The sequence below is a fragment of the Oncorhynchus mykiss genome, chromosome 24 (assembly GCF_013265735.2).
Source record: "Oncorhynchus mykiss isolate Arlee chromosome 24, USDA_OmykA_1.1, whole genome shotgun sequence".
In the NCBI taxonomy this organism is placed as follows: Eukaryota; Metazoa; Chordata; class Actinopteri; order Salmoniformes; family Salmonidae; genus Oncorhynchus; species Oncorhynchus mykiss.
In genome coordinates, this window is record NC_048588.1 from 36907857 (window position 1) to 36935340 (window position 27484).

Sequence of the window (27484 nt, forward strand, 5' to 3'; positions counted from 1 at the left end):
GCCATACCCATCGCTTCACTCCACTGGTTCCAGAACCATGCCCGTCCATTCCAGAACCATGCCCGTCCCATTCCAGAACCATGCCCGTCCCATTCCAGAACCATGCCCGTCCATTCCAAAACCATGCCCGTCGCTTCACTCCACTGGTTCCAGAACCATGCCCGTCCATTCCAGAACCATGCCCGTCCCATTCCAGAACCATGCCCGTCCCATTCCAGAACCATGCCCGTTCCATTCCAGAACCATGCCCGTCGCTTCACTCCACTGGTTCCAGAACCATGCCCGTCCATTCCAGAACCATGCCCGTTGCTTCACTCCACTGGTTCCAGAACCATGCCCGTCCATTCCAGAACCATGCCCGTCGCTTCACTCCACTGGTTCCAGAACCATGCCCGTCCCATTCCAGAACCATGCCCGTCCCATTCCAGAACCATGCCCGTCGCTTCACTCCACTGGTTCCAGAACCATGCCCGTCCATTCCAGAACCATGCCCGTTGCTTCACTCCACTGGTTCCAGAACCATGCCCGTCCCATTCCAGAACCATGCCCGTCCATTCCAGAACCATGCCCGTCCATTCCAGAACCATGCCCGTTGCTTCACTCCACTGGTTCCAGAACCATGCCCGTCCCATTCCAGAACCATGCCCGTCCCATTCCAGAACCATGCCCGTTCCATTCCAGAACCATGCCCGTTCCATTCCAGAACCATGCCCGTTGCTTCACTCCACTGGTTCCAGAACCATGCCCGTCCATTCCAGAACCATGCCCGTCGCTTCACTCCACTGGTTCCAGAACCATGCCCGTCCCATTCCAGAACCATGCCCGTCCCATTCCAGAACCATGCCCGTCCCATTCCAGAACCATGCCCGTCGCTTCACTCCACTGGTTCCAGAACCATACCCGTCCATTCCAGAACCATGCCCGTCCCATTCCAGAACCATGCCCGTCCATTCCAGAATCATGCCCGTCGCTTCACTCCACTGGTTCCAGAACCATGCCCGTCCATTCCAGAACCATGCCCGTCCCATTCCAGAACCATGCCCGTCCCATTCCAGAACCATGCCCGTCCATTCCAAAACCATGCCCGTCGCTTCACTCCACTGGTTCCAGAACCATGCCCGTCCATTCCAGAACCATGCCCGTCCCATTCCAGAACCATGCCCGTCCCATTCCAGAACCATGCCCGTCCCATTCCAGAACCATGCCCGTCCATTCCAAAACCATGCCCGTCGCTTCACTCCACTGGTTCCAGAACCATGCCCGTCCATTCCAGAACCATGCCCGTCCCATTCCAGAACCATGCCCGTCCCATTCCAAAACCATGCCCGTCGCTTCACTCCACTGGTTCCAGAACCATGCCCGTCCATTCCAAAACCATGCCCGTCGCTTCACTCCACTGGTTCCAGAACCATGCCCGTCCATTCCAGAACCATGCCCGTCCCATTCCAGAACCATGCCCGTCCATTCCAAAACCATGCCCGTCGCTTCACTCCACTGGTTCCAGAACCATGCCCGCCCATTCCAGAACCATGCCCGTCCCATTCCAGAACCATGCCCGTCCCATTCCAGAACCATGCCCGTCCATTCCAGAACCATGCCCGTCGCTTCACTCCACTGGTTCCAGAACCATGCCCGTCCATTCCAGAACCATGCCCGTTGCTTCACTCCACTGGTTCCAGAACCATGCCCGTTCCATTCCAGAACCATGCCCGTCGCTTCACTCCACTGGTTCCAGAACCATGCCCGTCCATTCCAGAACCATGCCCGTCCCATTCCAGAACCATGCCCGTCCATTCCAGAACCATGCCCGTCCCATTCCAGAACCATGCCCGTCGCTTCACTCCACTGGTTCCAGAACCATGCCCGTCCCATTCCAGAACCATGCCCGTTCCATTCCAGAACCATGCCCGTCCATTCCAGAACCATGCCCGTCGCTTCACTCCACTGGTTCCAGAACCATGCCCGTCCATTCCAGAACCATGCCCGTTGCTTCACTCCACTGGTTCCAGAACCATGCCCGTCCATTCCAGAACCATGCCCGTCGCTTCACTCCACTGGTTCCAGAACCATGCCCGTCCATTCCAGAACCATGCCCGTTGCTTCACTCCACTGGTTCCAGAACCATGCCCGTTCCATTCCAGAACCATGCCCGTTCCATTCCAGAACCATGCCCGTCGCTTCACTCCACTGGTTCCAGAACCATGCCCGTCCATTCCAGAACCATGCCCGTCCATTCCAGAACCATGCCCGTCCATTCCAAAACCATGCCCGTTGCTTCACTCCACTGGTTCCAGAACCATGCCCGTCCATTCCAGAACCATTTCTGCTTCCCTCCACTGTCCAAGTGCAATATGGAGATGTTTCATGAGCTGAAATAAAAAGATCCCAGAAAGTGAGCTGCAGAAATGGCCACCAGAACTGTTGCCAAAGAATTGAATGTTCAATTCTCTACCATAAGCCGCATCCAAAATCCTTTCAGAGAATTTGGCAGTACGTCCAACCGGACTAAAACACATTGTGTAACAGCCCAGGAACTCCATATCCGGGTTCTTCAGCAGCAGGATCGTCTGAAACCAGCCACCCGGACAGCTGATGAAACTGTCCATAGGATGAGTAGCAGAGGGAGGAGAGAACTCCTAGCTGACTTGTGGTGGCTATTCAGCAGGCTGATGGTCTGAGGGTAGAAACTATTGGCTAGTCTCTCAGTTTTTGCCATGATGCAACCACACTGCCCTTGTCGGAGTGATTTAAGCGGGGAGAACAGAGATTGCTTGGGTCCCTGATGATCTTCTTGGCCTTCCTGAGACACCTGGTGTTGTAGGTGTCCTGTAGGGCAGGCAGTGTGCACCCAATGGTGCGTTCGGCTGCACGTATCACCCTCTGAAGAGCCTTGTGGTCCACGGTGGAGTTGCCATACCAGACTGCGATGCAAGCCTGACAGTATGCTCTGTCCCTCTGGGACAGGCCGAATTTCTTCAGCATCCTGACGTTGAAGAGTCGCTGTGGTGCCTTCTTCACCGCGGTGTCCATGTGGTTAGACCATTCCAGCTTCTCGGAGACGTGTACGCCGAGGAATTTGAAGTTATTGACCGTCTACACGGCGGCCCCGTTGATGAGGATGGGGGGCGTGTCCAGCCTGGTTCCTCCTGAAGTCCACAACGAGCTCCTTTGTTTTGCTAACGTTGAGGGAGAGGTTGTTTACCTGGCACCACACCGTCAGAGTGCCTCCCTCCTCCCTGTAGGCTGTCTGGTCTTTGTTGGTGATCAGGCCTACTGCTGTTGTGTCGTCAGCGAACTTGATGATGGAGTTGAAACTGTGAGAGAGGCCACGTAGTCGTGCCTGAGTGAGAAAGCAATGAGAGCGAGGAAGCAATTCTGCTATGCAGCACAGTGAAGCCTGTCGTTAGACTCTGGATTAAACTTGGAAACTTGTTAACCTAGAAACATGATACATCATGAATAACACTAGAGTATACGCGGAGTGATAGAGACTGGTTTTTACATCAGTAATACTATAATATGAGGAATGATAGCGACTGTTTTTTTAAATCACAAGTTAATGGTTATCTATAGGAGCCAGATGGCTGTGGAATGTGCAGGGGTAGATGGGAGGAAGTCACGGGATTGCTATAGGGGATACGGTTGGAGATTTTTGGATTAGGCATTTTACGGGGTTGAGGTCAGGTCACCTTAAGGGAAAAGGAACAGTTATTACCCCATCACTTCCTCTTCCTGTCATAAAATATGTAAGGGTTGGAGAGGAGGAGTGCATCTAAATTGGAGTATAAATAAATATATATATATATATATAAATATATATATATATATATATATATATACATACATACACACACGCATACATACATATAACACACACATATACATATTGCACACACACATATTATACACTGCTTAAAAAAAATAAAGGGAACACTAAAATAACACATCCTAGATCTGAATGAATGAAATATTCTTATTAAATACTTTTTTCTTTACATAGTTGAATTGTGCTGACAACAAAATCACACAAAAATGATCAATGGAAATCAAATTGATCAACCCATGGAGGTCTGGATTTGGAGTCACACTCAAAAACTAAAGCATCCGCCAACTCCTGGACAGTCTGTGGTGCAACGCCACGTGGCGTTGGTGGATGGAGCGAGACATGATGTCCCAGATGTGCTCAATTGGATTCAGGACTGGGGAACGGGCAGGCCAGTCCATAGCATCAATGCCTTCCTCTTGCCGGAACTGCTGACACACTCCAGCCACATGAGGTCTAGCATTGTCTTGCATTAGGAGGAACCCAGGGCCAACCGCACCAGCATATGGTCTCACAAGGGGACTGAGGATCTCATCTCGGTACCTAATGGCAGTCAGGCTACCTCTGGCGAGCACATGGAGAAATGCCACCCCACACCATGACTGACCCACCGGTCATGCTGGAGGATGTTGCAGGCCGCAGAACGTTCTCCACGGCGTCTCCAGACTCTGTCACATGTGCTCAGTGTGAACCTGCTTTCATCTGTGAAGAGCACAGGGCGCCAGTGGCGAATTTGCCAATCTTGGTGTTCTCTGGCAAATGCCAAACGTCCTGCACGGTGTTGGGCTGTAAGCACAACCCCCACCTGTGGACGTCGGGCCCTCATACCACCCTCATGGAGTCTGTTTCTGACCGTTTGAGCAGACACATGCACATTTGTGGCCTGCTGGAGGTCATTTTGCAGGGCTCTGGCAGTGCTCCTCCTGCTCCTCCTTGCACAAAGGCGGAGGTAGCGGTCCTGCTGCTGGGTTGTTGGCCTCCTCCACGTCTCCTGATGTACTGTCCTGTCTCCTGGTAGCGCCTCCATGCTCTGGACACTACGCTGACAGACACAGCAAACCTTCTTGCCACAGCTCGCATTGATGTGCCATCCTGGATGAGCTGCACTACCTGAGCCACTTGTGTGGGTTGTAGACTCCGTCTCATGCTACCACTAGAGTGAAAGCACCGCCAGCATTCAAAAGTGACCAAAACATCAGCCAGGAAGTATAGGAACTGAGAAGTGGTCTGTGGTCACCACCTGCAGAACCACTCCTTTATTGGGGGTCTCTTGCTAATTGCCTATAATTTCCACCTGTTGTCTATTCCATTTGCACAACAGCATGTGAAATTTATTGTCAATCAGTGTTGCTTCCTAAGAGGACAGTTTGATTTCACAGAAGTGTGATTGACTTGGAGTTACATTGTGTTGTTTAAGTGTTCCCTTTATTTTTTTCAGCAGTATATATATATATATATACAGTGCCTTGCGAAAGTATTCGGCCCCCTTGAACTTTGCGTCCTTTTGCCACATTTCAGGCTTCAAACATAAAGATATAAAACTGTATTTTTTTGTGAAGAATCAACAACAAGTGGGACACAATCATGAAGTGGAACGACATTTATTGGATATTTCTAACTTTTTTAACAAATCAAAAACTGAAAAATTGGGCGTGCAAAATTATTCAGCCCCCTTAAGTTAATACTTTGTAGCACCACCTTTTGCTGCGATTACAGCTGTAAGTCGCTTGGGGTATGTCTCTATCAGTTTTGCACATCGAGAGACTGACATTTTTTCCCATTCCTCCTTGCAAAACAGCTCGAGCTCAGTGAGGTTGGATGGAGAGCATTTGTGAACAGCAGTTTTCAGTTCTTTCCACAGATTCTCGATTGGATTCAGGTCTGGACTTTGACTTGGCCATTCTAACACCTGGATATGTTTCTTTTTGAACCATTCCATTGTAGATTTTGCTTTATGTTTTGGATCATTGTCTTGTTGGAAGACAAATCTCCGTCCCAGTCTCAGGTCTTTTGCAGACTCCATCAGGTGTTCTTCCAGAATGGTCCTGTATTTGGCTCCATCCATCTTCCCATCAATTTTAACCATCTTCCCTGTCCCTGTTGAAGAAAAGCAGGCCCAAACCATGATGCTGCCACCACCATGTTTGACAGTGGAGATGGTGTGTTCAGCTGTGTTGCTTTTACGCCAAACATAACGTTTTGCATTGTTGCCAAAAAGTTCAATTTTGGTTTCATATGACCAGAGCACCTTCTTCCACATGTTTGGTGTGTCTCCCAGGTGGCTTGTGGCAAACTTTAAACAACACTTTTTATGGATCTCTTTAAGAAATGGCTTTCTTCTTGCCACTCTTCCATAAAGGCCAGATTTGTGCAATATACAACTGATTGTTGTCCTATGGACAGAGTCTCCCACCTCAGCTGTAGATCTCTGCAGTTCATCCAGAGTGATCATGGGCCTCTTGGCTGCATCTCTGATCAGTCTTCTCCTTGTATGAGCTGAAAGTTTAGAGGGACGGCCAGGTCTTGGTAGATTTGCAGTGGTCTGATACTCCTTCCATTTCAATATTATCGCTTGCACAGTGCTCCTTGGGATGTTTAAAGCTTGGGAAATCTTTTGTATCCAAATCCGTCTTTAAACTTCTTCACAACAGTATCTCGGACCTGCCTGGTGTGTTCCTTGTTCTTCATGATGCTCTCTGCGCTTTTAACGGACCTCTGAGACTATCACAGTGCAGGTGCATTTATACGGAGACTTGATTACACACAGGTGGATTGTATTTATCATCATTAGTCATTTAGGTCAACATTGGATCATTCAGAGATCCTCACTGAACTTCTGGAGAGAGTTTGCTGCACTGAAAGTAAAGGGGCTGAATAATTTTGCACGCCCAATTTTTCAGTTTTTAATTTGTTAAAAAAGTTTGAAATATCCAATAAATGTCGTTCCACTTCATGATTGTGTCCCACTTGTTGTTGATTCTTCACAAAAAAATACAGTTTTATATCTTTATGTTTGAAGCCTGAAATGTGGCAAAAGGTCGCAAAGTTCAAGGGGGCCGAATACTTTCGCAAGGCACTGTATATACACACATATCAATCAGTGTGTGTGTAAACACACACGCACGTTGGTGTAAACATGTTTTGTCTGATGCAGCTGTGTTGATCCTCTAGGAAGAATAAACCTGGTTAAGCTTTCATAGTGTCGTAGAGTTTTATTTACTCTGAGAATTAAGAGCCTAACACTGTTACACAAAGAGTGCGCTGTTTGTATTATTATTATTCAAAACGTTTTTATTGTGGAAAACCAAGTGAAAAATAAAAGGAATAAAGATTCAACTGCATTAAAAACACAAGAGGCTCTTAAGAGTGTTAAGAGGAAATGTCTTGAGTGAATACTTGATTGAAATTGTCAATAAGCACAATCTGCCATTCATTAACCTCGTCCCCAGGGGACACGGCACAAAAGCATTGGGCCGAAGTATCTGGGTAACGAGACGAACGATTCAGAGACGTCGCTGAATGTGTCCCTCGTGTTAATTTCATTGAAAGTCTTTGGCATGATTATATGTCAAAATGTGATATGAGAAAATCTGAAAAACTAGAAATATACTCTAAAATTTTTTTTAAAAACATTCACCGTCTTCCCTGTCTATTCACAGAAGGCAATAGGGCTATGATAACTGATTTTGAATCTATAACTTGTCACACAATGCCAAAAAAAAAAAAAGGGTCTATAGCTGTATAATAAATTAATCTGTGTCTAACAGTCCGGTGGTTACCTATTAGTGTTCTGGAGACCTATCTGATATGTGATTGGCTGCTGAAGTGATGACAGTATAGGACTGTCTCAAAATGGCACTCTAATTCCCTATATAGATCCCCACAATACCCATAAAACCTAGCGGTCAAACAGGGAAATGGTTCCAATTGTATTTCCAACGTTTATTTTTTGCTCATAGATTTTTAGGAAACGCTTAAAAATAAGGGCTTTGTTTCATGTAGACTTACCCTGGCGTGACGTTTTGATGATGTAACACTCTCTCTCGGACTAGGTGACTTATCAATATTGTCGCCTGTATTTACCCATACTTCTATACTCTGTAGTGCACTACATTTGGACCCTGGTCAAAAGTAGTGTACAATACAGGAAATATATTATTAGCTGAATAAAATACTAAATTATCAGAATAAAAGCTCATGTGGGAAAATATATCTTATCGGGTCCATTCTAGACCCGAGGTATAACATGAAGATCGTCATTTTGATTGATTGAACACACAGATTTGATTGTGTTGTGAAGAAGAGAGTTCTATATAAATTTTTAAAAATGAGAAAGAGCGTAAGCATCTCAACGTTTTAAAAATCATCAGTTGTCCATCGACAAAAAAAGTCCATCAGGCACCAGGGTGATGCAAGCACGGCAGCCATTTTGTGCCCCAAGGCCATATTTGGCCTGAGCGGTGGGTGTAGTGAATGATTGAAGAGCCAGCGGTGAGCCAAGTTTCCTCTCTCTTGCACCCTTTTACCCTACATAATGCACTACTGTTGGCCAGTGCCATATGGGCATAGGATGGGGAATAGGGCACCATTTGGGAGCCAACACTCACTCTCACCAAGAACTGCAGTAGAAGCAATTGGTGGTGCTGATAAGAAGACGTTTGACGAATCATCTGACTCAATTTTTTTTTTTGGGGGAGGCTCTCCTTGAGATGTGACTGACCAGGAGACGGGGTAGTTGAGGATTCGAATGATAGTAGACTTCATAGAGCGTCGTTTGAAACGCATCCTTAGTGTCCCAGCGGCCGGTCGTCGTAGGTGCTGCACCTCTTGACGTGGGAGCGGCGCACGCGCTCCCTAAGGTCCACCCCCGAGTGGGCGGGGCCTTCCTCCTCCTCGTCGCTGTGGGAACCACAGTGAGCGTGGCTGTGGGCGTGGCGACGGCGTGTGGCCTCCAATAAAGTGTCGTCAGGGACAGGAAGTGTCTCGTAGAGCAGAGCGTTCAGGGTCTCCTCGTAGATCCTGGCCTCCGGGAACTCTACCTGGGATAGACAGACGGACAGGGCCAACATGAAGATTAGCTGCAGGGCAAAAAGTAGCATGCGTGTGTGTGTGTGTGTGTGTGTGTGTAACTCTGAACCAACCTTGGTCTGTTTTTTCTCTGTGGCGTAGACTATGGATGTGCAGCAGACCTCTGCCAGTTTGCGTCCCTGTCCGTAGAACGACCAGCAGCAGATCTCGTCGCCGATCACGTCCTTGATGAAGAGAACACGGCCATTGTAGCTCAGAGACAGCTTGTCAAACAGCTCAATGTTCTTCAACAGGTTGTCGTCTGAATTACTGTGGAGGAATTACAACCCACGGGTCAACAGGTTGTCGTCTGAGTTACTGTGGAGGAATTACAACCCACGGGTCAACGGGTTGTCGTCTGAATTACTGTGGAGGAATTACAACCCACGGGTCAACAGGTTGTCGTCTGAATTACTGTGGAGGAATTACAACCCACGGATCAAGAAGTACAGTAGGTATTGAACACAGTACATGATGAGTATTTTAGAGGCCCTCACTAAGCACTTACCAGCAGTCATGAACTATTATTGACTCTCCAAACAATAGAACAAGAATAGGGCTGCCATTTTGTAAGGCACTTGACTTGTAGTAGCAGTACCTTGTATAGGAGTACTTGTTGTTGCTTCGGTTGTACAGCAGCTTCACTACAGGCTTGGTGCAGGCCTGGATCAGTCTCACCTCCTCCTTGGCAGAGGTGATCACAGGGATTACACACAGAGACTGCTCTTTCTCGTCCTGTTACAGTACATAAAGACACCACAGGCAGCCCGTTACAGTACATAGACACCACAGGCAGCCCGTTACAGTACATAGACACCACAGGCAGCCCGTTACAGTACATAGAAGACACCACAGGCAGCCCGTTACAGTACATAGACACCACAGGCAGCCCGTTACAGTACATAGACACCACAGGCAGCCTGTTACAGTACATAGACACCACAGGCAGCCTGTTACAGTACATAGACACCACAGGCAGCCTGTTACAGTACATAGAAGACACCACAGGCAGCCCGTTACAGTACATAGAAGACACCACAGACAGCCTGTTACAGTACATAGACACCACAGGCAGCCTGTTACAGTACATAGACGACACCACAGGCAGCCTGTTACAGTGCATAGAAGACACCACAGGCAGCCCGTTACAGTACATAGACGACACCACAGGCAGCCTGTTACAGTACATAGACACCACAGGCAGCCCGTTACAGTACATAGACGACACCACAGGCAGCCCGTTACAGTACATAGACGACACCACAGGCAGCCTGTTACAGTACATAAAGACACCACAGGCAGCCCGTTACAGTACATAGACGACACCACAGGCAGCCTGTTACAGTACATAAAGACACCACAGGCAGCCTGTTACAGTACATAGACGACACCACAGGCAGCCCGTTACAGTACATTGACACCACAGGCAGCCTGTTACAGTACATAGACGACACCACAGGCAGCCCGTTACAGTACATTGACACCACAGGCAGCCTGTTACAGTACATAGAAGACACCACAGGCAGCCTGTTACAGTACATATAAGACACCACATGCAGCCTGTTACAGTACATAGAAGACACCACAGGCAGCCTGTTACAGTACATATAAGACACCACATGCAGCCTGTTACAGTACATAAAGACACCACAGGCAGCCTGTTACAGTACATAGCGAGAAACAGGGCCAGAAGCAGTCTAATCAATGCCTGGTTCCATTCTCACTGGCTCTGTGCTGCTGAACAATACAAAAGGCTGTGTGTCAGGACATATACCATGGCTCGGGTCAATGCCATGTCAACAACTCGGTGAGGTCAAAAGGCGAGGTCAGGTCAAAGTTCCTTTATGGTTTGAAGCATGCTCACAGAATTGGAATGGACCGGAACTTAACCCTCAACAGCTACATATAAGAGGTTAAGCGTTGTTGTAACTAGGGTTGGGCTGTATCCAGACTTCCATACGATCCCGGGATATATGACATTACCGGTAGTGCACACAAGGGGGCACACTGTTTGTTTTTTGTTTTTCAAAAATACAAAAAAATAGCCTCTTATAGGATCTTAATCCAGGAGAGGATTGTGGGCTGCAAACTAACGTTAGCCAATTTAGCTAACGTTAGCTAAACCCAGCTGGAGAGAATTCAGCACATCTTAGAAAGTTAACTTAATAGTTCTAAGATATATGTCTGGCAAACAGTAGGAGAGTAACTTTATCACCTGACAAAGCTCCCAAAGATTATTATAATTAAGATAAACTGTTGTTTCCAATGGGAACAAATTAGTCATAGTGGGCAGAACAAGCAAGGAGATAGGCAGAGCCAAGCACGAGTTAGCAAGATTGTATTTGGCACATTCTAGCATACATTTGAATATTTCCGTTAGGGAACGCCTACTCTGAAGTGCGCATTAATATATATATATATATAAATAATATTTAAGAAATAGTTTAAAATGGTATTGAAAAACCATCCTGTGGATTTTTCTAATTGCCCCAGTATATGGTATACCATCCAAGCGTAGTTGAAAATTGTATTTACTAAACGAACACAAGTGTAGAGCATTTTACATCAATCGTTGTAAAAATGTAAAGCATCTCTGAGGTTGAGCAAAACTCTTATCATTTCAGTCTTAAAAATTTGCTCAAAGATTTATTAATGTAAGCCTCGGAGCAGTAAATTCCAATCTGAAAATGGGCTACACTTCCTTCGAAAAACTGTTTAGTGACATCCCCTATCTGTCACAAAACAAAGGGGACATGTCCGTGGGGGCGACGCACAATTGGCCCAGCGTCGTCCGGGTTAGGGAGGGTTTGGCCGGTAGGGATATCCTTGTCTCATCGCGCACTAGCGACTCCTGTGGCGGGCCGGGCGCAGTGCGCTCTAAACCAAGTTCGCCAGGTGCACGGTGTTTCCTCCGACACATTGGTGCGGCTGGCTTCCGGGTTGGAGGCGCGCTGTGTTAAGAAGCAGTGCGGCTTGGTTGGGTTTCGGAGGACGCATGGCTTTCGACCTTCGTCTCTCCCGAGCCCGTACGGGAGATGTAGCGATGAGAGAAGATAGTAACTACTAACAATTGGAGACCACGAAATTGGGGAGAAAAGGGGGTAAAATATATATATATTTCAAAAAAGGGGGACATGACATAAATGAAAGCCAGAGGGGTTTTTAATTCAACATGGCATTGATACAAGACTCCTCAGCATAGATGAGGTAGAGGTCAATGGAAGGCAGACCATGGAGGATAGAGGAAGGACGCCGGATTGACGCGCATTCAACAAATCTGATCGAACCAAGTGGATATTTGTCAAAACCGTCATGATTTATGTATTGTAACAGGCCTACAATGTGGTAACTGAAGTTTGAATATTTTTGGCTGTTTTCACTGCACAAAATTTAGAAGTTGTACCGTTTCCAGGTTTAAAAGAAGCGACAGCTAAATGCTAACTCCTGTTGGTACAAGCTGGTAGCGTAGCTAGCATACAGAAATCGGGTGGTGGTAGTCAGTCATTTTTAACCGTAATGCCGTTGGTTGGTGACAATGACAAACATATTGTTGGGGTTGACATCCATATGAGCATTATACTCCTGATTTTTTTCCTCAACAGCATGAAATACACATAGAAACAATAGCCCAAATGAAGGCTAATTTTGCTTGGAGGGGGAAATGAAGAGATTCGGGATCTCCCCCCCAATGCGTTTCCATGGCATTTCCATTGTTTTGGTCAGGTTCGATTGATCTCATTACCGCATGTAATCGCCGTCACCAGTCACCATGGCGACAGCAGAATGCCCCCAGTAGAACCTTGGCTAATCCAAATACTCCCAAAGGTGTTCGATGGGGTTGAGGTCAGAGCTCTGTGCAGGCCAGTCAAGTTCTTCCACACCGATCTCAAACAATCCATTTCTGTATGGGCCTCGCTTTGTGCACGGGGACATTGTCATGCTGGAACTGGCCTTCCCCAAACTGTTGCCACAAAGTTGGAAGCACAGAATCATCTAGAATATCATTGTATGCTGTAGCGTTAAGATTTCCCTTCACTAGAACTAAGAGGCCTAGCCTGAACCATGAAAAACAGCTCCACACCATTATTCCTCCTCCACCACCAAACTTTACAGTTTGTTCTAGGCAACTAAAGTTGGTTACAGTTGGTTGCCTAGGCAACTAAAGACCTGCTTACTTGCTTCAGCAAGGAACAAAAAAATGTTTAATCCCATTGTTAAGAGTCCACGTTACGGCCCGAAACAGACTCAACTAGACTCCCGTCTTCAGTCATCTGTTCATTCCACAAAACATTATTATTTTTTATGGTCATTTTTATTTTCACGACACTTATATGGTAATTGTGTTAGCCCTAACTGCCACTTATAGTAAACAAACAGTACCGTTGTCCTTCAGCCACTAACAGAGTAGACAAACTGGTTAAAGCAATTATCACAACACGAGGAAGCAACGAATGTCGCGTTCCAAGTCGACATGGAACAAAACGTCAGCAAACAAAACACACATTACAGCACCGTATGTGGCCTTCATGCACAGATTTAGGATCTAGCAAAGCTGCAGGTTGGAAGACACAGCCTGCACCCCAAGCACCCTATTCCCTATGTAGTGCCCTAATTTTTGTTCATTAGTCCTACGGGCCATTTGTGGTACACTCTGTGTCACTGACCTGCAGGCCTCCCTGGCACAGCTCCACCAGACCCTGGATCAGGTAATACTTGGCCTCTGCCAGCAGCTCCAGAACCCCCTGCCTGCCAGGGGGCAATGTGACCGCTTCCTCCCGCAGGTACGTCAGGATGGAGGCAAAGTGCTTCCCACAGCGATCTATCAGGATCCAGCCTGGACGGAAACATGCAAGGCAAGTGAAAGGAAAACGGTCAATTCCGGTCAGATTTTTTAGATTAGCGTATTTCCGTGTATCTTTTTTGATGATGTGCCTGTCAGGACCTGTACATTTAAAGGGTTTTACTAATCATTGCTGATTTTTATTTTAATTTTACCTTTATTTTTACTAGGCAAGTCAGTTAAGAACACATTCTTATTTTCAATGAGAGCCTGTTCAGGGGCAGAACGACAGATTTTCACCTTTGTCAGCTCTGGGATTCGAACTTGCAACCTTTCGGTTACTAGTCCAACGCTCTAACCACTAGGCTACCCTGCCGCCTCTACACTCTAACCACTAGGCTACCCTGCCGCCCCTACACTCTAACCACTAGGCTACCCTGCCGCCTCTACACTCTAACCACTAGGCTACCCTGCCGCCCCTACACTCTAACCACTAGGCTACCCTGCCGCCTCTACACTCTAACCACTAGGCTACCCTGCCGCCTCTACACTCTAACCACTAGGCTACCCTGCCGCCTCTACACTCTAACCACTAGGCTACCCTGCCTCCTCTACACTCTAACCACTAGGCTACCCTGCCGCCCCTACACTAACCACTAGGCTACCCTGCCGCCCCTACACTCTAACCACTAGGCTACCCTGCCGCCCCTACACTCTAACCACTAGGCTACCCTGCCGCCCCTACACTAACCACTAGGCTACCCTGCCGCCCCTACACTCTAACCACTAGGCTACCCTGCCGCCTCTACACTCTAACCACTAGGCTACCCTGCCGCCTCTACACTCTAACCACTAGGCTACCCTGCCGCCCCTACACTCTAACCACTAGGCTACCCTGCCGCCCCTACACTAACCACTAGGCTACCCTGCCGCCCCTACACTCTAACCACTAGGCTACCCTGCCGCCTCTACACTCTAACCACTAGGCTACCCTGCCGCCTCTACACTCTAACCACTAGGCTACCCTGCCGCCTCTACACTCTAACCACTAGGCTACCCTGCCGCCTCTACACTCTAACCACTAGGCTACCCTGCCGCCTCTACACTCTAACCACTAGGCTACCCTGCCTCCTCTACACTCTAACCACTAGGCTACCCTGCCGCCCCTACACTAACCACTAGGCTACCCTGCCGCCCCTACACTCTAACCACTAGGCTACCCTGCCGCCTCTACACTCTAACCACTAGGCTACCCTGCCTCCTCTACACTCTAACCACTAGGCTACCCTGCCGCCTCTACACTCTAACCACTAGGCTACCCTACCATATGATATGTGTTGCTTTAGCCACCCGTTCCATTCTGAAGTCCTTATTAGACTAAGTAGAGTTTCCTCTATGTTTCTGATCCATAAGAATGACAGAGAACTCAGCTTTTTGTCAATAATTGTTAATTGACAGTCTTTCTCACCTTCTCGGTCAATGAAAACCTCCTTCTTGCCACTGAACATGGCCTTCAGCATGGAGTCCTGCCTAGTGAGCACCTGCAGCGTGGTGTAGAACAGGGTCCCCCCTACGTTTAGACGCACATACTTGTTACCCAGGCCCAACGCTGCTCTGTAGCTGCACGTCTTGGACTTGGGACACGCCATCTGGGAGGCTGGGGAGGGGGGGAGAATAGGATGGAAATATCTCTTTGACATCACCATACAAGAATGTAAAAGATATCATACACATTGAAAAAAATAAAACAGTCAGCCTAGCACACTCTATAGCCTACATAAAACACTGAGGATATTGGCACATTCATTCATAACAGACCACTGCTCTGATTGCCCACTGTTCCATGTATACCTTCATGGGAAGGTCTAATGGCTTGGGAGCCAGTAGTGATGGCCTGGGTTTGGAGGCATAGCCGGTGCAGGGGGAGCTGGCAGCTGTCCCCGGACATGTCCCTCTGAAGGTAGATGACCACCCTGCAGACGGAGGTCTTGATGTCCCCCGCCGTGGTGACAGCTACTGGGGGGGCCGCCACAGCCTCTCACTGGCCCTGCAGATCATACCTGGTGGACGGGGAGGCAATAGAAAACCACTGCTTTATTTACGCCTTGCCTTCAAAGCCCTGGCTTCTGCTGAGATGACAGACACTAACAAGGTGACAGTTGGGACAACGTCCTTCTGGAAGGACTGAAATCTGAAACCTTGAATTTATAATGTCATTGACTGAAATTAGACCGGAGTTGCTCTGGTCGCCAACGCGGTCATACGTAAACACCAATAGCAGAGAACGTTGTGAAAACAATGGCTGGAGGAAGCCACCCACCCAATCAGTATCTTCCACTCGATTTCCATTTCCCCTAGCATGGAATGTGGCTGGGCCCACAATGCTGCGTGTGTGTGTATGTCCATCTTCATACAATAAACAAACTGTGTTATTTGGGAGAAAGTCCCCAAAAACGTTGCATACCAGGGGTTAGACAATGGGTCTCTGGGGAACTCAAACCAGCACGGCAAGTTGTGTTGTGATATCAACCCCATTCCACATAGTATGGTTACTACTATAAATATACAATGACATGCATTTTCATTACGGTCAGTCCTAATAAGTTAGTCACATTAGAGATGAGTGCAATAAGCATACAACGTCTGTACGTATGAGATGAAGCTAACTATAACTAGGAACATGCCATAATGTTGAGTCACAAATTGTATTTCAACGAACCTAAAGTTAGCTGTGCTGGCTTGCTAACTAGCTAACTACTGGCTAACGTACTGTTGTTAGCCAGCTATTATGTGTCTAATAAAAAAAATAAAAATAAAAATCTGTCTAAGCACAAATTCAAGATTATTGAGACGAACTTAAATGACCTAGTCCTTGAAAGAGAGAGTAAAATGTGTTTCTTATGGACTTTCTCCTTTGCCACCCGGGTAAAAGCTAGCTGAAGAAGACAAGCTAAAATGAGCTCAATAGTATATTTTCATAGATACTCACCCACGCCGTCTTTCTCTTAGGGTAATTATTTTCGCTGAATAGTTCAGTACATTATAAGCTATGTAATGTAGCTACGCCAACTACAATTGTAAATATTCACAAGGCAACGACGTTAAATAACTATCCCCAACTACAGAAAAGTTGACTACTACAAATAATGATTCTTCTTCGATAAAGCGGTTGGCATCCAATAAATGTTGCATTACCGCCACCTACTAGACTGGAGTACAACTCCTTTATAATTAGCTTGAAAAAATAAACATATAACCTACCATCTAACACTACACTCACAAAAATTATTTTTAAAAATACAAATAAAACCACCCTATTCCACTATTAAAATCTATGTAGTCCTCCCTCAGGCCAACAACCTGAAAGGATGGGACACACCCTGTAACTCATCTGATGTTAAGTCTCACACACCAAAATACATCTCTGCAGCTGCCACCACAACCTCGATTTTCTGCAACTTACATTTCACCCCTGCAATACAGTAGATAACCACTTCTATAAATACTAAAAATCCAATCTCACGGAAGTATATATAACTTGTTGGCCTCTCCCTCTGTACTGGTACAGATCTGCTACTCCTCTCAGGAGCCCACCCCCTTGACTCATCTTCCTCTACTTTCTTCACTGCCTCAACATATGACAACTTCTGCACTACTCTAACCCTGGAAACCTCAACCATGCCTCTCTCGCACATGACGTGTCTGATCCCCAGCTCCATGGGCACCCATACAATTAACACATACAACTACGTTCCCCAATGCTACACATTCCTTTGTCTCATGCTCTTCTGCACACTTCTCACAGCTAGGAACCTCCCTCCTGCACACTTCTCACAGCTAGGAACCTCCCTCCTACACACTGTTGCCACATGACCATAAGCTTGGCACCTGTAACAACGTAATGTATTCGGCACAAAAGCTCGTACAGGATAACTTAAATATCCCAACATCACTTTGCTGGGAAAAGACTCAACATCAAAACAAACAACAACTCTTGTGTTTCACCACTCACGCCACCCTGTCTACGTCACAACAAACAACAACTCTTGTGTTTCACCACTCACGTCACCCTGTCTACGTTACAACAAACAACAACTCTTGTGTTTCACCACTCACACCACCCTGTCTACGTCACAACAAACAACAAGTCTTGTGTTTCACCACTCACGCCACCCTGTCTACGTCACAACAAACAACAAGCAGCACAAACACCGAGAATCTTCCCCTTCACTTGGTCAACTTTTACATCCAGTAATCACTCCTTTCAATGGCAGCCTTTTCTTGAGACCAAAACTATTCCCATTTGTTGCCCCCATTTGTTTATCGTGGAGAACCTTCTCCCTCTAACCAGCAGAAACACAAAAAATAATCACAAGATCACTATTTTCACCCACCCTGAAACCACAAATGGATCAGCCAAAAAGCAAGGGTCCACTTTTCCCAAAAACTTCACTCCTATGGTCACAGACTCAGCTTTATCCTGACCCTCGGTGCAAGCCTCGGGCTCTGAGAACGTCACTCCTATGGTCACAGGCTCACCTTTATCCTGACCCTCGGTGCAAGCCTCGGGCTCTGAGAACTTCACTCCTATGGTCACAGACTCACCTTTATCCTGACCCTCGGTGCAAGCCTCGGGCTCTGAGAACTTCACTCCTATGGTCACAGACTCATCTCTATCCTGACCCTTGGTGCAAGCCTCGGGCTCAGAGAACTTCACTCCTATGGTCACAGACTCATCTTTATCCTGACCCTCGGTGCAAGCCTCAGGCTCCCAGAACTTCACTCCTATGGTCACAGACTCATCTTTATCCTGACCCTCGGTGCAAGCCTCGGGCTCCCAGAACTTCACTCTGTGCTGGTTACAAAAAAACACACACAAAAAAGACCGTCCTACCGATCCTCGACTTCGGTGATGTCATCTATAAAATAGCCTCCAACACTCTACTCAACAAACTGGATGCAGTCTATCACAGTGCCATCCGTTTTGTCACCAAAGCCCCATACACTACCCACCATTGCGACCTGTACGCATTCGTTGGTTGGCCCTCGCTTCATTCTCGTCGCCAAACCCACTGGCTACAGGTTATCTACAAGTCTCTGCTAGGTAAAGACCCACCTTATCTCAGCTCACTGGTCACCATAGCAGCACCCACCCATGGCACGCGCTCCAGCAGGTATATCTCACTGGTCACCATAACAACACCCACCCATGGCACGCGCTCCAGCAGGTATATCTCACTGGTCACCATAACAACACCCACCCATGGCACGCGCTCCAGCAGGTATATCTCAGTCGTCACCATAACAACACCCACTCGTAGCACGCGCTCCAGCAGGTACTGGTCACTGGTCACCCCCAAAGCCAATTCCTCCTTTGGTTGTCGTTCCTTCCAGTTCTCTGCTGCCAATGACTGGAACGAACTGCAAAAATCTCTGAAGCTGGAGACTCATATCTCCCTCACTAGCTTTAAGCACCAGCTGTCAGAGAAGCTCACGGATCACTGCAGCTGTACATAGCCCATCTTTATACAGCCCATCTATCTACCTACCTCATCCCCATACTGTATTTATTTATTTATCTTGCTCCTTTGAACCCCAGTATCTCTACTTGCACATTCATCTTCTGCACATCTACCATTCCAGTGTTTAATTGCTATATTGTAATTACTTCACCACCATGGCCTATTTATTGCCTTAACTCCATAATCTTACCTAATTTGCACTCACTGTATATAGACTTTTTGTTTTCTTTTGTTCTACTGTATTATTGACTATGTTTTGTTTATTCCATGTGTAACTCTGTGTTGTTGTATGTGTCGAATTGCTTTGCTTTATCTTGGCCAGGTCGCAGTTACAAATGAGAACTTGTTCTCAACTAGCCTACCCGGTTAAGTAAAGGTGAAATAAATAAATAAATAAATAAATAGATAGAAAAACTCCGCTTACACTTTCTACCATTCTTCTTTAACACAGCATCTTACTTTCCCCCCCGACATTTTTAACCGACTCAAGCTCACGTCTTCCTCCCTCTCTTAGACCTCTGCCTCTCTTTTCCCCTCCATTCCTCCTCCGTATTCTAAGTATATGTCTCCTTATGTTAATACTGCACTTATTCTGACATAACGTTACATCTTGCCTTCTCAAGGGACGCCATTTAATAGACTGTCACAATCTCCGTACAATCAGCACAAACCCCCTCGGGATGTAAGAACTCAACAGTGCATCAAACGTATAAAGCAGCTGCTTCGTCTTGATGTTGTTCTTCATCAAAAGCGACCACGACCCTTTTCCATTTCAAACTAGCGCGCTTTTCAAACCACCATCCACGGTCTGGCTTGTTACCCTGCGACACGACTAGTTTTACTACAAATAATGCTTGTGTACTACAATTCCCATCATACACTCCTTCCCCTCCCTACCGGAAGTTACACTAGTTGGACAAACACAACTGTTCCCTGGCAGCCGAAGTGTACTGTGGATTATATGCCACGTTGATATTACGTTTAAATACATTTAAGGTAAGTGAATGACTGACTTTAAGAGTTTTCTCACTTGTAAACAATTAATAATTAGATGATTTGTACAGATTGTAGTTAGCAACTCACGCTCGGCTAATCGCTGGTCAGCTAACTGAAACAGTTCACTAATGCTACCGGCCTCTACGAGCTATTTTGTCCACAACAGGACAGTCCGATAACGGCAATCGGAGCAAGCTGTGAGATAGCCAGCTAACGTTAATTAGCAAGACCGCACTGAAGAACCGGCGTTGCCTAGCTAACGTTAATCTTGCTACGTAATATTGCCAAAGTAGCAGCTGGCTGGCACTGATTAACGGGGATTGCATGTGTGCCAACTAATTCGTAACTAATTGATGTCAGATATGTTGCTATTGATTAGTCAAAGGTCACAGACTCAAATAGTATGTGTTTTTTTTGTTATTGTAAACTATATTTTCCTAACAGGCATTCTCGCTTGTCACCTAGTCTTCGCGTTTACTAATGTAGCAGCGGTCATAAATTGTTAAACGGTTAAAACAAACATTTGTGAATAAATGCGACAGTTGGACAATGGATGCAGATCCTCCAAACTTTTAGAATATATATATATATATATATATTTTTTTGTTTACTGAATTATAGCACATTTTACTGGCACGGACAAATAACGAATATTCAGGGCTTTTTGGTGGGAATTCAGGTATTTCACTTCTTTAGAATGTACACGTATTTTCTTATTGTATCAGGGTTTTCACCTTTTTTTTATATATATTTTTTTTGTGTTAAAATAAAGATGGTTACGGTGCATTTGGAAAGTATTCAGACCCATTGAATTTTCCACATTTTGTTATATAACCTTATTCTGGGATAGATTGAATATTTTCTCCCCCAATCTACACACAATACCTCATAATTGATTGGACATGATTTGGAAAGGCACACACCACTCTGTATAAGGTTCAATGGAAGACATTTGGAACCACCAAGACTCTTCCTAGAGCTGGCCGCCCAGCCAAACTGAGCAATCGGGGGAGAAGGGCCTTGGTCAGGTAGGTGACCAAGAACCCGATGGTCACTCTGACAGAGCTCCAGAGTTCCTCTTTGGAGATGGGAGAACCTTCCAGAAGGTCAACCATCTCTGCAGCACACCACCAATTAGGCCTTTATGGTAGAGTGGCCAGACTGAAGCCACTCCTCGGTGAAAAGCACATGACGGCCTGTTTTGAGTTTGCCAAAGGGCACCTTACGGACTCTCAGACCATGAGAACCAAGCTTGAACTATTTAACCTGAATACCAAGCATGATGTCTGGCGGATACCTGGCACCATCTCTACGGTGAAGCATGGTGGTGTCAGCATGTGGGGATGTTTTTCAGTAGCAGGGTCAGAGCGACTAGTCAGGATCGAGGGAGAGATTCTTGATGAACACCTGCTCCAGAGCACTCAGGACCTTAGACTGGGACGACGGTTCACCATCCAAAAGGACAACACCCCTAAGCCCACAGCCAAGACAATGCAGGAGTGGCTTCTGGACAAGACTTTGAATGTCCTTGAGTGGCCCGGACTTGAACCTGATCGAACATCTCTGGAGAGACCTGAAAATAGCTGTGAAGCAACACTCCCCATCCAACCTGACAGAGCTGGAGAGGATCTGCAGAGAAGAAATGGGAGAAACTCCCCAAATACAGATGTGCCAAGCTTGTAGTGTCATACCCAAGAAGACTGGAGGCTGTAGTCGCTGCCAAAAGTGCTTCAACAAAATATGGAGTAAAGGGTCTGAATACTTATGTAAAAGTTAGATTTTATCATTTAAAAAATTAATTTAGCATAAATAACAACCTTTTTTTTTTTGCTTTGTAATTATGGGATGTTTGTGTAGATTGATGGGGGAAAAAAACATGTAATACATTTTAGAATAAGGCAGTAGCGTAACAATGTGGTAAAGGGGTCAGAATACTTTCTGAATGCACTGTATGTGCCTCATTTGCATAAATACACCAGGTGTATTTGCATATATGAATAAGTTAACATAAAGGGGCGGAACAGGGCTGCAACAATCACACTTTTTTTTTTTTTTGTCTACAACGTGCACTCGTCTGCACTTTCTAGACAGCCTCATTAATTACTGTTGTGTGGCTTTGTTTATTAGGATCCCCATTAGCTAATGCCCATGCAGTTATAGACTCGAACAACATAAGATATTACATTAAAATGAGTTGGAAAGACGCCTAGAGACAACAAATACTGTTCACACACTATTAATATTTACATATTGTTATATACATTAGTTAAATTAGATATTTAAAAAGAGGAGAGGTGCTGTGACAATGTTTTTTAAAGTTGCTTTCATTTGTAAACATTTCAACTGGATTAAATTATAACTTTTTTTTTTATTTCTTATTATTCTTCTTCAAAATAACACCCATCAATCTTTAGTCTTTCTGAAATAAAATGTTATTGGTCGCATACAAAGCAGATGGTATTGCGGTTGTAGCAAAATGCTTGTGATGTTAAGTGTTGAGGCGGTGCGTTTTAAATCCCTGACGAAGCTTAAACCTTTTTATGGAATCAACGGAAAGATGATGTATCCCCCCCGTTGGGTTCATTTCAGCAATTACCGGGGGTGTGTTTGACAGGTCATTACAAACCATTTCCGCGGTCTCAGATGTTAACGGTGGAAAAACGTGACGGGCACAAGCAAGAGTATGAAGGAGTGAAATGAAAGTGTTCAATCCGGCAAGATTTTAATGGCAAGATGTTGCACACCTCCGACACAGGAAATGGATGTCTGAAAAATATAGATCCTCAGGTGGGCGGGGCATGTGCATTACTATACTACTACTGTGACACACCTGACCCCAAAATAATACAAATCCCCCAAGATATCTTTCACCTATTCCGCCCTCTTAGATCGGTGCAGATTAGTGAGAGATGAGGACAGGAAACCTCTTTTAGACTAGATTAAGATGCAGGATAATATACAAGGTTAAATAAATAAAACATCCACATAATCCATGGTGTTAAAGCAGTTGTTTTTCCAGCCCCATAATCTATAACCCAGCTCTTGGGGACAGGTCTTGTGGCCATGGCGAAAGACCCGTTGGCTGAAGCTGGTCTTCATTTTGATGAGCTCAACAAGCTACGGGTGCTGGAACCAGAGGTGGACCAGAAGACCAGGGAGCTCAAGGAGGAGTGTGAAGACTTTGTTGACAGTAAGAGCAGTCCATTACCTTCTGATTTGTGTCCCAAATGGCACCATATTCCCTATATATTTATTTTACCTTTTTATTTAACTAGGCAAGTCGGTTAAGAACAAATTCTTATTTTCAATGACGGCCTAGGAACAGTGGGGTTAACTGCCTTGTTCAGGGGCAGAATGACAGATTTGTACCTTGTCAGCTCGGGGATTTGAACTTGTAACCTTGCGGTTACTAGTCCAACGAGTATAGTGGGCCCTGAGGAAAAAAGTAGTGCCCAGGGAATAGGGTATGGTGTGGATGATTGTGGTTCAGTTCTGTCATTTGCATAGAACATTGTTTTTTGTAAAGAACAGTGGAGATGTCCACTCGCATCTCATCCTAATGTTAAAACTGTTTTTTTTTCCTTCTTCAAATGTTGTTGCGCCCTAATTACCGCATATAGGCCATTATTAATTTTCGCGTATTCGTTCATTACACAGAAATGGGCCAGTTTCAGAAGATAGTGGGTGGTCTCATCGAGCTGGTGGATGAATTGGCGAAAGAGGCAGAGACTGAAAAGATGAAGGTACGGGTCTGCGTTTGGCTCTTTTAAGTGTTGTGAGTTTCTTAGTTCATCTTTACAGGGCTCGGACACACACACACGGACACGGACACACACACACGGACACGGACACACACACACGGACACACACACACACACACGGAGACACACACACACACACGGAGACACACACACACGGAGACACACACACGGAGACACACACACACACACGGAGACACACACACACACACGGAGACACACACACACACACACGGAGACACACACACACACACACACGGACACACACACACACACACGGAGACACACACACACACGGAGACACACACACACACACACACGGAGACACACACACACACACACACGGAGACACACACACACACACACACACACGGAGACACACACACGGAGACACACACACGGACACACACACACGGACACACACACACGGACACACACACACGGACACACACACACGGACACACACACACGGACACACACACACGGACACACACACACGGACACACACACACAGATATTAGATGCTTGTTGTTCACTCCTTCAGTGGACTTTGACTGCTAGCTCGCTAGGCCACTAAGTACACTTGTTGCACTTTTCTGTGGGAATGACTGAGGGCTTCCTATCTGGGTGAACGACATGCTGCTGCACTGCCCTCCTTCTCCCAGGCTATTGGAGCCAGGAACCTGTTAAAGTCTGTGGCCAAGCAGAGGGAGGCCCAGCAACAGCAGCTCCAGGCCCTGATAGCAGAGAAGAAGCTGCAGCTGGAGAGGTAAGAAGACTTGAAATCCATTTCACCTCAAATCTCCTTGTGAAATCAATAACAATGAGAATCTTGTCAGTTAGTGTCTCATTCTCAAGGGTTGACCTTAAAGTCAGTCAGTTTAGTTATTTAGTTAGTCAGTTAGTCAGTCAGTCAGTCAGTTAGTTAGTTAGTCAGTCAGTCACCTGGGTTTTAATTAAGTTTGTTTAATCTATTCCAGGTATCGTATCGAGTACGAAGCTCTCTCCAAGGTGGAGGCTGAGCAGAATGAGTTCATTGACCAGTTCATTCTACAGAAATAAGGAGCGTATTGAAGGGCCCGCAGTATTAGTGTGCGTTTGTGACCATGTTTCCAGGGTGCCTGTATTTGTTTTTCTATGGGTGATATCCACTACACTATGGGTTCACGCGAATCGCTCATCCGACCACGACCTTTCTTACACCCCACCCCACACAAGCAATCCAAAACTGCTCCAACTAAATCAGACACGTTTTTTTTTGCTTAGACAGCGAGACGGACTACATGCAACGTTTAGAAGTAACTTGTCACCCATCTTTAACAGCAAAACATGTTTGTTTTTTTTCACTAGCAGGTGTCTGAAGTGACAACCCTCTCTCCCAGTTATACATATTATTATTATTATTTTTTTTAGCATTTTAAGTGTTGACCGCTTGAATGTAATTAGAACCTGAGGCTCTGTAGTCGTCATACCTTTCACACCGCTACAGTACGTCAGACCAGCAAATGGGGAAGAAAGCTATTTACATACACAAAGGAATGGATTTATACTGTTTATATTAAAGGAATTACTATGTATAGATTGTCTTCCACTTGTAGGGAAGGTAAACGGCTCTAAGTACGGTATTTGCATGTTCCTGTAAATAATTTCATGATTTTGAGGGAAATTTTTTTTTTTTTTTTGCTGTGTGTTGACTGTATACCCCCCCCCCCCCCCCCCCCCCCCCCCCCCCCCCCCCCCCCCCCCCCCGCCGCCCCTCCCTGTTGTCATCTTAAATTTGTTTACATCTAAAGGTACGAATGAATTGTGTTCGTGTTTTATCTGATCATTTCACCGTTGTCTGTGGGACCACAACAGGACATTTTCCCCCCCCGGGTGCCTTATTGGAATTTCAGGCCAGTTTTTATAACTAAACACGAAGTACATTCGAGAAGTATATTAATCGTTTTATGTTTAATATATCTATATCTATCCAGAAATTATCAAAAATTCTCATTCTCTGCATTCATCTTATCTATGTTAAAGGTTAATAGACCTACTTCATCAATAGATGAGGTCCACTTGAATAAAATTGATATTTTGATTCTCTTGGTGTCAACATTATTGACTATTGCTCATCTGTGTGCAGATGATCAAACGTGTAAATTCTTATGAATGTTTAATATAACCTTGATATTTTCCTTGACTTAAAATGTACTAATTGATAATTCATCACTTGAGAAGGAAAAAAATCACTGAACGTGTGTTCAGAGTCTATAGTCTAGATTAGAGGGATGATTGCCTGGATGGATAGACAGCGGCGTCATACTTTGAGATTGGCAATCAGACTAGTAATCCACCTGTTCAGTCAGACTAGTAATCCACCTGTCCAGTCAGACTAGTAATCCACCTGTTCAGTCAATCAGACTAGTAATCCACCTGTCCAGTCAATCAGACTAGTAATCCACCTGTCCAGTCAGACTAGTAATCCACCTGTCCAGTCAGACTAGTAATCCACCTGTTCAGTCAGACTAGTAATCCACCTGTCCAGTCAGACTAGTAATCCACCTGTCCAGTCAGACTAGTAATCCACCTGTCCAGTCAGACTAGTAATCCACCTGTGTAGTCAATCAGACTAGTAATCCACCTGTTCAGTCAGACTAGTAATCCACCTGTACAGTCAATCAGACTAGTAATCCACCTGTCCAGTCAATCAGACTAGTAATCCACCTGTACAGTCAGTCAGACTAGTAATCCACCTGTACAGTCAATCAGACTAGTAATCCACCTGTACAGTCAATCAGACCAGTAATCCACCTGTACAGGCAATCAGACTAGTAATCCACCTGTATAGTCAATCAGACTAGTAATCCACCTGTACAGTCAGACTAGTAATCCACCTGTACTGTCAATCAGACTAGTAATCCACCTGTACAGTCAATCAGACTAGTAATCCACCTGTATAGTCAATCAGACTAGTAATCCACCTGTCCAGTCAATCAGACTAGTAATCCACCTGTCCAGTCAGACTAGTAATCCACCTGTTCAGTCAATCAGACTAGTAATCCACCTGTTCAGTCAATCAGACTAGTAATCCACCTGTGTAGTCAATCAGACTAGTAATCCACCTGTTCAGTCAATCAGACTAGTAATCCACCTGTACAGTCAATCAGACTAGTAATCCACCTGTACAGTCAATCAGACTAGTAATCCACCTGTACAGTCAATCAGACTAGTAATCCACATGTACAGTCAGACTAGTAATCCACCTGTCCAGTCAATCAGACTAGTAATCCACCTGTACAGTCAGTCAGACTAGTAATCCACCTGTACAGTCAATCAGACTAGTAATCCACATGTACAGTCAATCAGACTAGTAATCCACCTGTACAGTCAATCAGACTAGTAATCCACCTGTACAGGCAATCAGACTAGTAATCCACCTGTATAGTCAATCAGACTAGTAATCCACCTGTACAGTCAGACTAGTAATCCACCTGTACAGTCAGACTAGTAATCCACCTGTACTGTCAATCAGACTAGTAATCCACCTGTACAG

General features: G+C 45.7%; 2 protein-coding genes across 9 annotated transcripts; one reads left to right on the top strand and one right to left on the bottom strand.

The window, feature by feature from the left end:
- Window positions 1–7020: 7020 nt before the first annotated feature.
- tnfaip1 (tumor necrosis factor, alpha-induced protein 1 (endothelial)) lies at window positions 7021–20428 on the bottom strand. Of its 6 annotated transcripts, XM_036961107.1 has the most exons (8): window positions 16660–17093; window positions 15991–16076; window positions 15522–15730; window positions 15139–15327; window positions 13555–13724; window positions 9489–9625; window positions 8965–9160; window positions 7021–8862 (listed from the first exon to the last, which is right to left on the bottom strand). In XM_036961107.1, the coding sequence occupies exons 3-8, from the start codon at window positions 15616–15618 to the stop codon at window positions 8611–8613; spliced, it is 1041 nt and encodes a 346-aa protein (XP_036817002.1). In that variant the 5' UTR covers window positions 15619–15730; window positions 15991–16076; window positions 16660–17093; the 3' UTR covers window positions 7021–8610. The 6 variants fall into 6 exon arrangements, with proteins under 6 accessions (XP_036817002.1, XP_036817003.1, XP_036817006.1 ...); XM_036961108.1 differs by lacking the exons at window positions 15991–16076; window positions 16660–17093 and adding an exon at window positions 20276–20428; XM_036961111.1 differs by lacking the exons at window positions 15991–16076; window positions 16660–17093 and adding an exon at window positions 19851–20003.
- LOC110503269 (intraflagellar transport protein 20 homolog) lies at window positions 20055–25634 on the top strand. Of its 3 annotated transcripts, none has more exons than XM_036961113.1 (5): window positions 20055–20188; window positions 23241–23378; window positions 23846–23931; window positions 24612–24715; window positions 24927–25634. In XM_036961113.1, exons 2-5 carry the CDS (start codon window positions 23252–23254, stop codon window positions 25006–25008), a joined length of 399 nt encoding a protein of 132 aa, XP_036817008.1. In that variant the 5' UTR covers window positions 20055–20188; window positions 23241–23251; the 3' UTR covers window positions 25009–25634. The 3 variants fall into 3 exon arrangements, with proteins under 3 accessions (XP_036817008.1, XP_036817007.1, XP_036817009.1); XM_036961112.1 differs by having other exon boundaries at window positions 20057–20188; window positions 23208–23378; XM_036961114.1 differs by having other exon boundaries at window positions 20063–20188; window positions 23228–23378.
- The last annotated feature ends 1850 nt before the right edge of the window (window positions 25635–27484 follow it).

Bases quoted from the DNA above. Each gene is read 5' to 3' on its own strand.
- tnfaip1 (XM_036961108.1), bottom strand. From the start codon at position 15,618: ATGTCCGGGGACAGCTGCCAGCTCCCCCTGCACCGGCTATGCCTCCAA. The intron at 9,626-13,554 runs GTCAGTGACACA...GTACTGTAACAG, and splicing joins TGTGCCAGGGAGGCCTGCAG to GACGAGAAAGAGCAGTCTCT. The intron at 8,863-8,964 runs GTTGGTTCAGAG...TGTCTATCCCAG, and splicing joins CAGAGAAAAAACAGACCAAG to GTAGAGTTCCCGGAGGCCAG.
- LOC110503269 (XM_036961113.1), top strand. From the start codon at position 23,252: ATGGCGAAAGACCCGTTGGCTGAAGCTGGTCTTCATTTTGATGAGCTC. The intron at 23,932-24,611 runs GTACGGGTCTGC...TCCTTCTCCCAG, and splicing joins CAGAGACTGAAAAGATGAAG to GCTATTGGAGCCAGGAACCT. The intron at 24,716-24,926 runs GTAAGAAGACTT...AATCTATTCCAG, and splicing joins AAGAAGCTGCAGCTGGAGAG to GTATCGTATCGAGTACGAAG.